Below are 15,765 nucleotides of genomic sequence, written 5' to 3'. Positions count from 1 at the left end.
TTAAGTCCCCCCAAAATATTTTTCTCATATAACTAATTATATACTTAATATAAGCTTAGCAAAAGAAAAATTGAAAACTAAAGAAAAATATAAATAGGAATAAAAATAATTCCTAACCTCATGAGTGAGAGATAACTATAACATTCTGGTAAATATGCATCCTTTTCTGTACTATAGGTAAGATTATACAGTACTGTATACCCTGATTATTTAAGGTAAGTATACAATATCCATTTTTGTGTTACCAAAAAAAATTTTTTAATGTCATTTACTCTTACTTTATTACTTAAATGTTTTTAAATTTTACCTGTGTTTCCTACTTCTTAAAAAATCATTTTGTTACTTAACCAATACTCCTTGTAAGTAAAGTGAAATATATAAACAAAAGAGAAAAATTAAAACTTTCAGGATCCTACCTCTCTATTAACATTTCAGTCAGTATACATCTTATCAGAATCATAGTCATTCATAAGTATATAATTAACTTATATATTTATTTTTTTTTAAGATATCTACACATACATCATTTTTAATTATGCTTTTCACATAAAAATATACATATCTTTTCATATTCATAAAGATACACTACCGTAATAATGGCATCACAGTATTTTATTGTATCAATATGCCTAAATTATCCCTCTATGTGGGACAATTAAATTCCTTTCAATTTTTTAGTATTACTAGCAACACTGTCATTAATGGCCTTAAATTGGATTGTTGCAAACTTGCTTATTAGCACTTTAGAATAAATTTCAGGAGTAGAATTCCTAAGCAAAGGACATGTATTTTTAAAAATTTTAATTAAGTGGATATGCATATTTTTAAAGCTCTTAGTAGAGCCTAGCAGGACTCTGCAGAAGCTGACAAAGGAAACGAAAAATCAAGTTCTGTGACCTCCATGAAAAGCTCTAGGAACACAAAGATAGTAAGATAATTTCTGCCTGCAGGTAACCCACCATCTGATGGGAGAGACAAACACTGCAACAGGAACAACAATAAAAAATTGCAAGTCTGATAATGGATATGGTTAAACAAAGAACAATCAAGTAGCTCCTTCCTAGGAAAGCTAGACTGAGTTAACAGAAGATACTGTGGGGAAGAAATTTCAGATTCAAAAAAATGAATCGAAGACCTAGAAGTATCTATCAAAGTATTCCCAGTAATAGCCCATTTACACTCTTCCTCAGCCATGAATTTATTGAGGAAAGCATATATAACCAGAAAAAAAAATCAGAGCTAGTAAACTTAATAACCACTAACCCTTTGATATATCTGACGAATAACAAAACTGAGTTATCTTATAGACATACTCAGCAACTTACAGAAACAAATTTAGAATAAAATGTAAAGTACATACTATTTAAGTAGTTCAGAACACAGTTGTATTTAAAATCAAATAGCAGTTTTTAAAAATACTCATCATCTATACACACAGACAATAAATATCCTTTTTTAAATTTAAATAAGTAGAAACAGCACCAAAATTGTAAGGAAGATTACCTTATCAACAAACTTTCTTACAGAGAATTTGGCTAGTACATTCAACACATAAGCAAATAGAAATACTGAAAATATAAAGATTATCTTTAGATGTATTTTTACTTAACTTCTTGAATAAATTATTGCTTAATCATCCTGACCTCCAAATCATATTTGTACATTTTAAAAAACTGTAAGTTGTAATTTTACAAAGTACATACCATCCATATGATATATTGATTAATATAATCAGGATCACTGAGTTGATTTATTAATGGAAGAAGAATTCCTCGTGCAAGGATTTCCTGGATAAAAATTTTAAAACACAGAAACAAACTTAATCTAATATACTTCTCAAATCAATAGCACAATGTAAATTTCCTAACACAATGCTGTTACTTAAGAAAGGTAAGGTACACATAAAAGTAAAACTTGATAAATGACATGATTTTACAAAAAGATGAGCTAGTATACCTCAGTTAAATGAGATGAAGCCACCTATATCAACTTGGATACATGGCCACAATGATAAGTAGAGTTGAGTGAAAAAAAGCAAAAGGATACTTCTAATATGTTAGCACTTATACTCATTTTTAAAAGGCAAAACATGGCACTTTAAGTGTTTATGGATTCCTACATCTACATTAGAAGTATAAAAACAAAAAAGAAAAGGAAAAGGTACCAATCTTAGAATAGTGATTGCCTTCAAGGGAGGGACAGAGCAACTACAGCAAAATATTAACAGTGGTTAAATCTGGGTTGTTGGTACATAAATGTCTATTGTATTATTCTCTATACCTGTCTGAGTTTGAAATTTACCTAACTGAAGATAATAAAAATAAAATAACATATGTTAAAACAATTACTCAACATTCTTTAGACTATACCTTCCCATTTTTGCAGCTGTTTATGCTCCTACATATTAAGATTCTGCCTCTCTTCAAGGACTGAATACAGAATTAATTTTCCAATTAAATAAACCCTGATCATTCCAGCTGAACACTTTTTCACTTATATGTTTAAAATACACTAATGCCCTGTATTTAAGCCATTTATCACACATCATTCTCTATGTAATTTTGTGTCTTCTACTTCTCTAATACACTACAGCTCTTCAGGAACTTTTTGTATATGAGTGAGATTAGTTAATCTATTGATTTATCTATCTTCAAAAATATTTAGCCTCTTCTTCTCAAGGTCATTGTCTTAAACATGGCTGGAATTTGATAAATCTTAAATGATGGAAATGAAGAAACTAAGAATTTAGTGCTGATTCTACTAAGACAATATTTTTACCTGTTATTACTCTTCAGTCCTTTATGCCTGTGAAATCTAAATTTATGAAATATCATTTCTTATGAATATTGGAGAGGCTAAATAGCTACAAGTTTAACAGGATGTTTCACTTTTCTAAGTAAAGGACCAATTTATTTATTTATTCCTTTCCAGATCTCTAATTTATTTGTGCCATTTTCTGGTGTAAGTTCATAGAAGGTAGCCTTCACTTTATTTTCCTTTAGAGAAATACATTATTTAAATTCTACTTTTGTAAGTTGTACAAGTCTTTTGACAACTTTTCCCCCACGATGAATTCGTATTTCCAAAAAGCACTAATGGAGGCTCCAGTAACTTTCTGAAATCTCTTCTGAGACATCGTACAGTCTCAAAGTAGAAGAAAATGCTTATTCTTTCAAGGTTAGCTTTAACTCTAACTTCTTAAAAATTATATTTATTTATAGAATCCCTTCCTTCAAATTATGTATCTGACCACAGGAGCTCACATTTTAAAATGTACTTTGTAAGGAGAAAATTCACAAACAAAAAAGTATTTTTTGAAACTTTCTTTTCAAAGTGAGAGAAAAAAACATGTGGACAAAATTTCTGAATAAATCTAGTGCTTCTTCTTAGTTAATGCAAACAGTCAATATGTCTCAGAAAACTACGCTGATCTCCTAATCTGCCTCATGAAAGGGTTTGGTTAGTCAAGATGTAATCATATGACTCAACAATTCCTCTACAGGTTCTAGTGAGAGCTCTAAATATTCCAAAATATGTAGCAATTTCCAGATAATTTTCATATACTTTAAGACAAGCACCAGCTGCCAAATATGAAGGCTCAAAAGATAAGAGTCATTGAGGCCATGAATCTCTAAATCAATAAAACATGGTAATGGAAGAAAGGAGAAGCAATTAAACAGCAATTATCTCAGTCAAATACTGTGATCTGTACAATCCATACAAAGGATCCATATAAAGGAAAGAACTAAGAACTCTCTAAACTGTTATTTAATCTGAACAAAATGTCTTTTGGGAAAACCTAGATTTAATTATCAACAAAAGAAAACTGATAAAGACTCAAGCAAAAATAAATAAAATATTGGTCTAAAAGAACAATCTATGGCAAAACATATTTGCTCTTTAAACAGTCCTACTTATTTTAAACTATAACCCCATGTAACAAGACTCATCTTCATTCCTGTCTCTTAAAAGTCAATTTAATCTTTAAGGAGCAGCAACAGCATGTCCACCACATCCAGCAAGAAGGACAAACAGGTTTCCTTTTGCATTAAACCCAGTTCTCTGATTGGGTATGTGCTATGTGGCAGGTACTGTGATAACCACTAAGTACATAATCATGATAAATACAAAATATGGTCCCTGTGTTTATAGGACTTAGGATTCTACTGGAGAAAAGAGGCATCAAGCAGGTAAATCCAACAACCAAACTATCATTTTAAAATATGGTAAATGTTATGAAGGAAAACAGTACTTACCTACACTAATAGGGAATTATGAGGGGGCTTTTAGACCTGGAGGCCTTTCTGAGGAAGTGAGATATGTGGGACAAATACAATTTAGCCAAGAGAAGAAGGAGAATCATTCTAAGCAGATGAAAAAGAGTATGAGACAGTCCTATTGTGGGGAGAAATGGCACTTCTGGAGAAGCCAATGTAGTTGGAACATAGTGATGGCATGGCATGAAGGCCAGAGAGGTAAACAAAGCCACATCACATCATGCACAGTCTTACTGTAAGCCTTTTAAAAGGACTTGAGATTTAAAACATTTCCTGGATAGTTATTACTGGGATGAAGAAAAGACTTATAAAAGGTAGACAGGATTTGGAGGCAAGAATAAGATTTCCATCCTGGGCATTTAAAGTTTAAAAGGGCTGTGAATCAATCAAAGAGTGATTTTAGTGGGCAGCTGGTCAGAGGGGCCTAGAGCTCAGAAGGGAAGTCTGGCCTATAGACATAAATTTTTATTAGCATTTGGCTGGTGTTTAAAGCCTTAGGAATGGATGAGCAAGAAGAGGGCTCAGAACTGAACAACTTGGATATTTAAAAGTTAACAAGAGGAATTAAAGCATATAAAGGTGACTAAAAAAGAGACCAAAGGAGGAGAAAAAGAAAAGACAGTAATGACGTGGAACCCAAGAAAAGACAGAGTTTCAAGAAGGAAAACATGGCCAGCCATGTGAAATGCTGCTGAGATACTGCCTAACAGTGGCTATCTGGAGTACCAGGCAAAGACTCTGCTGCCAAATAATCAGCATGAATGAGTATGATGACTGATTAGCAGTATCTTCCTTCAGTGGTAGATGTGAATCTAGTGATGGACATGCCAGATATTTACCTCCCTTGATAATGACTAGCCCAAATAATTGGTCTTCACTATATATAATCTATCAGACTCTTCCCATCAAAATCAAGCATTTTCTTCTCACTTCACGGTACCATTACCCTACCTGAGAAGTGCACTGAACTCAAGTTAGAGAGCTACTAGGAAATTGATACTGCTTAAATAATAACAAACAAGCATTAAATAACAACAGACACGTTAGGAATTGGTGTATCTGTTCTGCAGAATGGTAGACTAAAGAGATCATAAGCTTTCATTTTTACAAAAATTAGAAACTTCAATTTTACCCATTCAGCCAGGGTAAGGGCTAATGTTAGCATTAGCTAGCATTTCTCAATCACAACCAGTAGCCAAAGTCAAAATGTTATTCCTTTACATGTGTACAAAGAATTTTACTCCAAAGGTTTATACCCAGGGAATAAATGAGTCCAAGACTACTGTTCTCATCTGACTTAACTTATTTTCCAATGACAAGAAGTAGAATCTTAGCTACCCAGGATTTTTTGAAAGTTTCTATCCAGAAGTGTTACTTTAGTCAGCCTAATTTAAGTAAATTTATAGGTGAAGCTATATTAAAGAAAATTTAAAACATATCTTTGTTATAACCAAAAATCCAAGTATCTAACTCTAACTCAGGCAGTTTTCAAGGTGTTGTCCAGGAACCTCTGGCGTGTAGGGGGAGACAAGCATACAGTGATATTTTCAAAAAGGAACATGATGGTGTGATGATACCATTAATGGAATGTGGGCTTGTGTATTTGTGTCCCAAAATTTCTTAGTTTTAATTTACAATACAATAAATATTGATAGATAAAGCCCACATAAACAGAAGCTCTTTGGGGTCCTCGATAATTTTTAAGAGCGTAACAGGGTCCTGGGACAAAAATTTTAATAATTACTACTCTAAGTTTCTTTACAGCCATGTATTTTGTATGAGCTTAGGCTTACCCTGACAAAGTATCGCATGATCTTGTTCTGGAAATCTCCAGGAGGTAGCAATAAATATAATAAGACCTCACACAAATCCCTTAGGAATCCTAGAAATAAAAGAAGTAGCTATAACAACATCAGAAAATATGAAGTCTCCACCTACTCTTGATATAAAACACAAATAAAGGTAGAAATAAGCAGTTGCCTGATTATACCAGCTTATTACCTTAGTAATCAGTATTCACTAAAAATTCCTTTATTGTTCTCCAAATAGCAACTATTCATTAATCAAACGAATACATATTTTTTATTCTGCCCAATTCTACACCACATTTTGAATTGCTGAGAAACTTCAATTACAAAAGTGTTTTCCCCAAAAAGTTTTAGTTGTACCATGTATTCTACCACACATCTTTGCGTACTTAAAAGTTATTTGCACATTTAAAAATACACTTGTAATTATTTTTTTCAGGAAAGAACTTCCACTGTCTTGGCAGGTAATAACAAGACGAGTATGCGCTTCTATTGGGTTGGCCAAAATGTTCGTTTCGGTTTTTCTGTAACATTATGGAAAAACCCGAACGAACGTTTTGGCCAACCCAATATTTTACTGATTGAGGAGGGCTTGATTTACATAAAAGGACTGTACATTATTATATCTATTTCTTACATTTAGTTATTTCATATTAGTGCTAATGAAGTAGCAGTTAAGAACTGAATTGCACAATAAATATAAAAAGGAAAGAAGGAAAAAGGGAAAAAGCGGAAAGGAAGGCAAAGAAATAAAAAAGCTGAGCACATTTTTAAAAATCTAAGAAAACAATTTCCACAACTAGAAATGCGTTTCTGAATTGTTCATATGCTGACACTTCCCGGGAATATAATTATTGGGTCAGAACGAACTTTTTGGCCAATGCAATAAACAGCTAATCAAAAAAAAATGTGCCAAGTAGCACAGACTCTTAGTCATTGTAAAACTAGGAAAAGACAACATCCTCAGCTAAAGCTTATCGGGTCTAACCTCCCAAAAAGAAAAGTACATTCAACTCTATAAATTTCATTTGAAATATTATAATCATTCCCTTAGGAAATATTTAGGGTAACAGGTGTACTCTTGAAATAGAAATAATAAATTCAAGGGGAAGATAAATTACTATAGATCAAAAAAAGTACATTTATAATTACATAACATTTCAGTTTGCTGTATTTTAAAAGATGACGAAAGAGGTACTCTTTAATTGCCATCTTTAAATTTTAAAGATGATCTTTAAAAAAGAAAAAAGAATCTGGAAACTATTTTTAAGAGTTAAAAAATACAATAAAGTGAATAGTAGCAGTGTCTTTACTATGCTGCCTGTCCTGTAAGAATAATTACACTCTTAGATTTTACACTTATATTTGTTCACTGATTCTGCTAACTTGTCTCCAACCAATGTGAACAGTTACTGTTCTCAGAAAAGTTAAATTGAAAAGAAAACCTTCTTCATCTTTGGGAGATGTGCACACTAGGTCACGGCAAACGTCCTTCTCCATTTCAACTTCAACTTCAAAGAAGGTATCTACAAGATCTTCTGCTGTACCTGGACAAAGAAGGAACAATTCAAGACATACAGAATAATAAAGAAAAACAGATTTAAAAACCTTAATTTTCAAAGGGGATAAAGATATTACCTTTTACTTGATCATCTTTCTCTGTTATCTTCTGTTGAGCCTTTCTAAATACTCGTAGGTGTGTGCCAAAATCATCTACAATGCGTGTAGTAAAGTAAGGTTGCCAGTCTATTTCTTTTGACCTTACAAAAAACACATGACATGAAAGCATTATATAAATGTTTTTAATCAAAAAATAAGTTTACTTAATGACTACTGAAACACATGATTATCAAAGAGACTGAATTTATTTATACTGAGATTTTACTCATTTAACCACTATTACACCTTAGCATTCCCTTTCAAAATACCCAGTTTATCAAATCTATTTAAACCCTCGAAGAATATTCTTTGAAGTATTTTATGTGCCAAAGCTTAAAAGTACTATCTAAATGCTTAAAATAAATAAGAGAAAAGACAACAGGTATATTATGCAATTTCTCATCCCAGACATAACAATATATTAGGAATTCAGAATGTTTTTGCTTGCTTTTAAAAGAGCAGTTGAGATATTTCTTGGTTCCTTCTGAACCCTTTCTGAATTCTCCACATTCTTCCTTTTAGTTATACGGTCCAAGTTTTGAACCAAATATCTTTGGTATGAGCCTGACTGGTTTCTGTTTGCATATACAAACACTTAAAAACTTAACTATTTGAAATAACTATAGTCACATGGAAATGGTTTAAAGAGTAATGTAAAATACCACACTTACCCATGAAAAAGGTGATTACTAAGTTTATTAAGTTACCCAGTACTCTTACCTCAAAAGCAACAGACCTCAACAAACATCGCTAATTTAGTAAACCAGTGTAACAGATAACAAATACAACAGATAAAACCAGATTATACATCTCCTTGGATTAAGTGATATTTTTAAACAAACATGTTATTCAATGCTGTTTTCCTTAAGTTAGCACTAAAATTAATTCACCCCTTTAGGAACATACCAAATAAACAGAAGATAAAGAAGCTACTCATGAAGATGCTAAACAATGGGGGAGCAAAAAAAAGTTACCATAATTCATTATGCTAATTCACCATACATGTATAATAAAGAAGCGAGTGAATAAGTTGACTTGATTACTGTCTTTTGAGAAAAAACTTTTAAATGTGGTAATGGCATTGAGGAATATAACAGATGGCTATTTTCAAACAAAAACATAAATTATTAACACTCATAATTTTTAATGCACAATTATGATTTTGTTATATACATGGAAAGAAAGAGTAAATTATTAAGTACATGAATACAAACAATTTAACAAAAATAAATGTAACCTGAGCTCTGGGAACTGAGGAGGGGTTACCGTTACTTAGAATGTAAGAGCCACGTATATAAGCATACACTAAACTTGGTAACAATACTCAGTCTCAACATAAAACCTAAAATAAAAACTTAAACCTAGAGGTCTCTAGAGTCTCTTTTTGTCCTTATTTTAGAAAGAAAAGCATAATCTGTGTAAGCATCTTTCAAAACTCTTTACATGAATATTTGTACAAAATCATCCAAACCTGAAAATTTTATAAGAACAAAATTTACTTGGTATAGGCCATTAGCTCATTAAATCCATAAAAGTGTTCATTCTAACAAATTTAGAAGAAAGCAGAATACATAATCTTTCAAATTACATATGTTCTGTTTCATGGTACAGTGTTATTTATAGAATTTACTGAAATTTTCAAACAAAACAAAATTTATTAATTTTAGAAGGCATTTTAAAACCTATCTCAATTCATTATGGAGGATGTAATGACATTTAAAATGACTGAAAGTTAATAAGTAATGCAAATACGTGAAAATTATTTTAAGTATTAAATACAGATTTCTACTTTCAATATACAAATATATTGAGGGTGGGGAAAACAGGGAACACAGTATTTCATATTCTCTATCCAAGGTCATCATTTTCCCTCTGCTTGACTTATTTACCCTGAATACATGCATATCTATTGTAAATCTCAACTCAAAGGAACTGTTCTAGGTTAGGAAGATAAGAACAACAGTAGTACATGACTTCCCATTTATATAATTAGGAAAATATCTACTAACAATTTCTAGTAGTATTTGTCTTAAAATTTGAAAGCCACACTTCCTTCTATTAATCCACAGGTAGTTTTCTATTAGAGCTCTTAATATTATTTATTCTTAAATTATGCCTACAGTCAAGGCTCTTTTTCACTTTGTTTAAAATATTCCCCCACATGACTCCTAGTAAAAACACCTGGATTATTACACAATGAATCCTATTATCTACACTTTCATTTTATTATTACTTAGAGGCTTTCACTTCTTGAATTTAAAAATGAAAGCATACTTCCTATATGACCAAGAGAATAAGGGATATATTCAACCCTACCCTGAGAATATACAATTTATATTAGGCCCATGAAGCTTACATATCTTGATAGAATGCTTGTAAGAATTATGATGGTTAACTAGGAATGCAAATAAGCAATGAAGTCTTAATTAAAGAACAAAAGGAAAAGTCAAACTACCAAGTGTAGCTCTCTGATATATTTGGCATGCCTTATCTTCATCTCTAACACCATCATCTTATTCCTGGCCTTTTAATTGATCTCCCGCGTCCACTCTAGTCTACCCTCCATTCTATTTTCCATACAGCACCCAGAGTGATCTTTTTAAAAATACAAATATGATAATACAAAACAAGAGCTGTAAAAACCCTTTAATGACTCTCTGATCACACATAGCTGGGACCCTGCTTACTTCCTCATCATTTGTTCCACTGTCCTTCCTTTTCGGTTCTGTGTTTACCTCAATGCCTCTGGACAGACTATTCCCTCTGCCAAGTTTGCTCACCCTGTCCACTCTCCATAAATTTACCTTCTCTCCCCCACATTCCTTTGACAATTCTCACTTATACTTTAGAGTTCATCTAAAATGTCAATTCCACATGGCACTCTTCGTTGATCCTCACCCTTTGCTTTATTCCTTCAGACTAGGTCTGGATCTCTGGTTACATATTCTCATAGCAGCACATTTTTCACTTTTTATAGCACTTACAACCAACAGTTAAATAATTCAACTGCTGAGATAAAAATCTCAGGAAGTCAGGGATTTTGTCTGTTTTATTCCACTATGTTTTATTCACTAGTGGTGTTCCCCAATGGCTAAATAATATGTTAAACAGTGGAGGCACTTGATACATACTGATTTATTGATTTCTCTTTCAGGGTCAGAGCACTGTTAATAGGTGCTTGGAGAATGGCCACATGAACCACATACAGCAACTGCTTCTTTACTCCTTAAAGTTCTGAAATAGGACATATATTGAGAAGCTCTTTTTGCATCTCTAAACCCCAAAGCTACTTAATGCTAATGCCAAAAAAAGGCAATGAATGTCCCAAATATGAGGGCTGAGACTGAGATTACATAAATTGCTTCACGGAGGCCATCTATTCTAAGCAGTATACAGCTCATCATCAGTAACACAAAAAACACATCAAAATCAACTAAGACTAAACTGGACTGAATACATGTCCTTGATTCAAGTAAAAGGTACACCATTTCATTAGTTGTGAAATTCAGCAAGTCACGTCACCTCCCATGGTTTTTCTCTAGGGACACTTACAGCTTTAAGAATCTATGATTAACTACATACCCATCCCAACACACACACACACACACAGGAACACAGTACATAGAAAAGTGGTAACTGGTAAGTAAATCAAAATATTTGATCAAAAGAAGGAATCATGAATGTATTTCATTTTAACTTAAACCATATAAATCTTTCAGTGTAAGACTAAGGTAAGACCTTTTGATTAATGTTTTGCTAAGTGTTATTAATGTGGCCTTTGTCTTGAATAAACCATTCTCACATTGAGGAAGTTATGGTTTCCAGTTTCTTTTAAGTGGCATAACAACTAACAACATCTGTGAACAAATCCAAATGCAGAGTAAGAGTCTTTCAAGGCTTTTCACCAACATTTTATAGTTGTCTTTTACACACCTAATTCTACTGTGATCTATTTAGCAACTAGCTGAGTAAATTCCAAAGCAAGTGACCTCGTTTTCATAGGAACTACCCTGTCATACTCATATTCTTCAATCTATGTAGAAGTAAATTAAATTATATGATTATAATAAAAAGTATAAGCAGGGTACACAGGTTCAGAAACAAATACAACTTCCTTTTTTAACACACTCAATTGCCTTCCTCCTCTAAAGCATCCATGCTCAGCTCATACCACAAAACAATTATATCAGACTTTCTGTGCCCAGGAATTGACAACTTCTGATAAGTTTAAAAGTCAAAAGGTAGGGACAGAAGTGGACAGAAGTACTAGAATGTAGTCTATTAGCCTAGCTTTAATGCTAAGGGCATGAGTCAGTATGTCTTACAAAGGGAATGGAGAATAACTGGCTAACTAAAGAGAATTTCTATTACAGTAGTACAGAATTGGTACCATTCCAAAAATAGCTTACAATTTTTTTTGATGATACCCACACAGAGAAATAAGTAGAAGTTAGTTAAGTGCTATGTCGTAAGTCAAAAAGGATTAATTAAAGAGGCCACACTATAAAAATATTTTGATGAATGACTAGTATTTAAATGGGGTAAAGAAGGATATAGGAACAGACAAAAGAGGGAAATGAGCATGGCCTATGCAAGAGTCATCATGTAGACCTGCCTAACTAAACAAGTGGGTGACCATCTGGCAATAGAGGCAATCTTCACACACTGGGCAGAATACTGCCCTGGAAAAGGTCCTTTATGTCAAAATGATAAAAGTAAAAACTGATTTTCCCACAGAAACAATCCTATAATAAATGTTACGTTCCTGATGCTATATTATTTTTTCACAGAAATGACTACTAAGACCTTATTTTAAAACAATGAGAATGACACAGTAGGGACCTCCCTGGCAGTCCAGTGGTTAAGACTCCACACTTCCAATGCAGGAGGCATGGGTTCGATCCCTGGTTGGGAAACTAAAGATCCCACGTGCCGTGTGGCACGGCCAATAAACAAATAAATAAATTAATTAATTTAATAAAAAAAGAATGACACAGTATACTGTATACTGCATAGTATGTATGTACATATATGTATGTATGTGTATATATATATATATATACACATACACACACGCATATATACTTTTTAAATGTGTATTAATCAATAAAGGTGATATAATAACCAACAGCATAAAATTACAATAATATGTATTAATCTCCTATATGAGGTCTTTTACTGTTTAATTACAAAATTCAGACATTTAAAAAAATCATTAGTATAGTAAAATTCCTATACTAATGATTCCTAGTTTTTCTGGGTAGATTTTGACAAGCATCTTTGAAGACATTTTTAGAAGTTTTATTCCACTAGAGGATTTTTAGATCACTGACTCAGACATCTTTTGCTGAAAGTGGGTGTCCTATCTGTGAAAGAAAAAATTCCTTCCTTGAGTCACGGAATCAGACAGCAGCTTCCCCCTCAGACTTCACTATTATAAAGGATATATTCTTTAAAATACATAAACCTTTACATGTTTCCATCCTTCAAGGGTCCTTGAGGGAGTACGTTGTTAGCGTCAAAAGCTTCAGCCTAAAATTGAATTTGAGCAATATTTTAAAAGCACAGAATTGTAAACTTGCTCCTAAATCCATTAAAAGATTTCCCCTTCTTCCAGTCTCAATTTGCTCATATTATAAATACTTCACGTTACCATAACCACCTCCCTAGAGCACCTTTGTTTCCCTTTTAAAATCTACTTTAAGGATGTAGTTATAAGGATTGAGTATAAAATAATGAAACTGAACTTACATTAAATTTACTATTACTCTCTACCATAATCCTTAAAAATATATGGAGAATTACTCTTTCATGGGAGCTAAATTAGCAACCACACGAGGTAACAAGTTTCATTACTTAATGGTTACTAATCTGTCTGCTCCCTTCCCTTGGCTGCACTGTTGTATGCTGAGTGGGAGAGCCAAATGTGCACACCTCTCTCCTAACTCCACATTCAGTGACTTCATACTGACAGCTTAAAATCAACCATGGTGGGAGTATTTACACTTCACAAAACTTAAAGTAGTCGACTTATAAAACTACAAATTTATTTTTTTCAGTATTCAGTAGAGAATAGTACTAGTTTGGATAATCAAATAAAATTTTTTAAAGTTTCATTGATACAAGACTTTTATCTACAGAGAAAAGACTGGTCTAGTAAATATCTTTCACGTTTAAGTCTTGTATCCTTTCTGACCATGCAGAAATACAATAAAAGGTTTAAATAAAGTTTATCATCACCCTACTCTAAGATCTCCTATCAGTAAAACAACAGACGAGAGGAGTACCTAATCCCAAACTAAATTAAATCTAATTAGCAACCCCACACACTATAAAAAATAACTCCCCAAATGGTATTCAAAATGTGGGGTGTGATAGAGAATGTGAGTGAGTGTTTTGAAGAGGAAGTATGAGTGAAAACATACAAATCAAGATTAGTACCAACCATACTAGGGAATCTCAGTCTTTTAGAACTGAAAGAGATCTGAAATAATTACCACAAACCCCTATAATTACAGAGCCAAAACTTACATTACTTATTCTAGATTATATAGTTATTGAGATCAAGGCTTTGTTTAAAAACAAAAACAAAAAACAACAAAGAAAAACAGGGTTCCTAACTTTCAATTTGGTGTTTTCTCTGCTATACCTTAACAACACAAAACCTTCTGACTCATAAAATTTATAAACAAATTGGTAGAAATGGAGAAAAATTTAGGCATGCAGTTTTATATAACCATAGTAAAGGAAATGGTATTTAGTGAACTATAACTTCACCTAAGAAATCCATCCAGTTCTACATCCTGTGCCCCAATGCTTCAAAGAGCTCAAGGATGCATAACTTTTAAAGAACTTGGATCTTCAAATATAAAGAAAAACTTAGATAGAGGAACACACATGAAGCACACTCACCTATTTTAGGGGTTGAGTATAAAGAACAGAGCTGGAAGCCTTAATCAAGCTACAGAAAAAGAAAAAAAATAACCTGGGGCTAAGTGTGAATCTTCTTAACTATAATGTTAAGTATTAAAAATTAAACTCATGCTATTAAGTATTTTAATAAATAAGGTTTTCAGTAAAATTTACCTGATAAATGAAAAATTCCTAGACCCAACAGTGAAATATATTAAAATTTTGTGGGAAAAAATTACCAAGGAAGTCATAAATGGAAACTCGATTAACAATAATTTATTGAGTATTCACTACCTTATCATGTACAAAACACTATATTTAAGCATTAGTTTCAAGATAACTTCCCAAGGAAATAAAGATTCAGTGGCTACCTATACAAAATATGTCATCTACAGTTGAAAAACGGTTTCTTTTATTTATGTGTTCGCAAGAATATAAAAAACAGAGAAACAGGAAAATGAATTTAGTTGCAAAGTCATCCTAGATATTTTTATTGCTGAGCACCAAATGTTTCTGTCTTGGGCTATAAGAATAATACATGCCCGTTTTGTAAAATGTAATTTCCTTCTTTAGATTTTCTGTATCAGCTATAAATTAGCCTTAAATCCACAATCCAAAGATCACTGTTAATATTTTAGTGTTTTTTCTTTTAGTCTCTTTGCTATGCTCACATACTTACAATTTTTTACACAGCTAAAATCATATAGCATACACTACTTTGTGTGCTTTTTATTCTAATGTATTTCCTACTTCGTTAATACCACTTAATATTTTAATGTATGCAAATCTATGTATTCCAGGGGTCAGCAAACTCTTTCTCTAAAAGAGCCAATTAGCAACTATGTTAGGCTTTGCAGGCCACATCATCTCAGTCAACTCTGCCACTGTAGCACAAAAGCAGCCATCGACAAAATGCAAACAAATGAGCAGGACTGTCCAATAAAACTGTACTTATAAAACCAGGCAGCAGTACAGTACACTCAATAATAAAATGACAAATAACCTAATTTTAAAATAGGGAAAAGATCCGACAGACATTCTCTGTACACAAATGACTAATTTGCACATGAAAAGATGCTCAACATCGTTAGCTATCAAGGAAACGCAAA

General features: G+C 32.5%; 1 protein-coding gene across 6 annotated transcripts in view; it reads right to left on the bottom strand.

Annotated features, from left to right (window-relative positions):
• Positions 1–15,765, bottom strand: part of SNX13 (sorting nexin 13) — a gene marked incomplete at both ends in the record, with an annotated part of 140,152 nt that overhangs the window by 68,030 nt on the left and 56,357 nt on the right. For 5 of the 6 annotated variants that reach the window (XM_079711700.1, XM_079711703.1, XM_079711705.1 and 2 more), the window contains 4 exons: positions 1,704–1,787; positions 6,071–6,159; positions 7,531–7,632; positions 7,724–7,845. In XM_079711700.1, the coding sequence (XP_079567826.1) occupies positions 1,704–1,787; positions 6,071–6,159; positions 7,531–7,632; positions 7,724–7,845 (397 nt within the window). Of the gene's footprint in view, positions 1–1,703; positions 1,788–6,070; positions 6,160–7,530; positions 7,633–7,723; positions 7,846–12,359; positions 12,422–15,765 lie in introns of all 6 variants that reach the window. The other variant, XM_079711702.1, reaches the window with a different exon arrangement.

Source organism: Hyperoodon ampullatus (genome assembly GCF_949752795.1).
Source record: "Hyperoodon ampullatus genome assembly, chromosome: 9".
In the NCBI taxonomy this organism is placed as follows: Eukaryota; Metazoa; Chordata; class Mammalia; order Artiodactyla; family Ziphiidae; genus Hyperoodon; species Hyperoodon ampullatus.
This window is presented reverse-complemented; position numbering and strand designations above follow the sequence as displayed.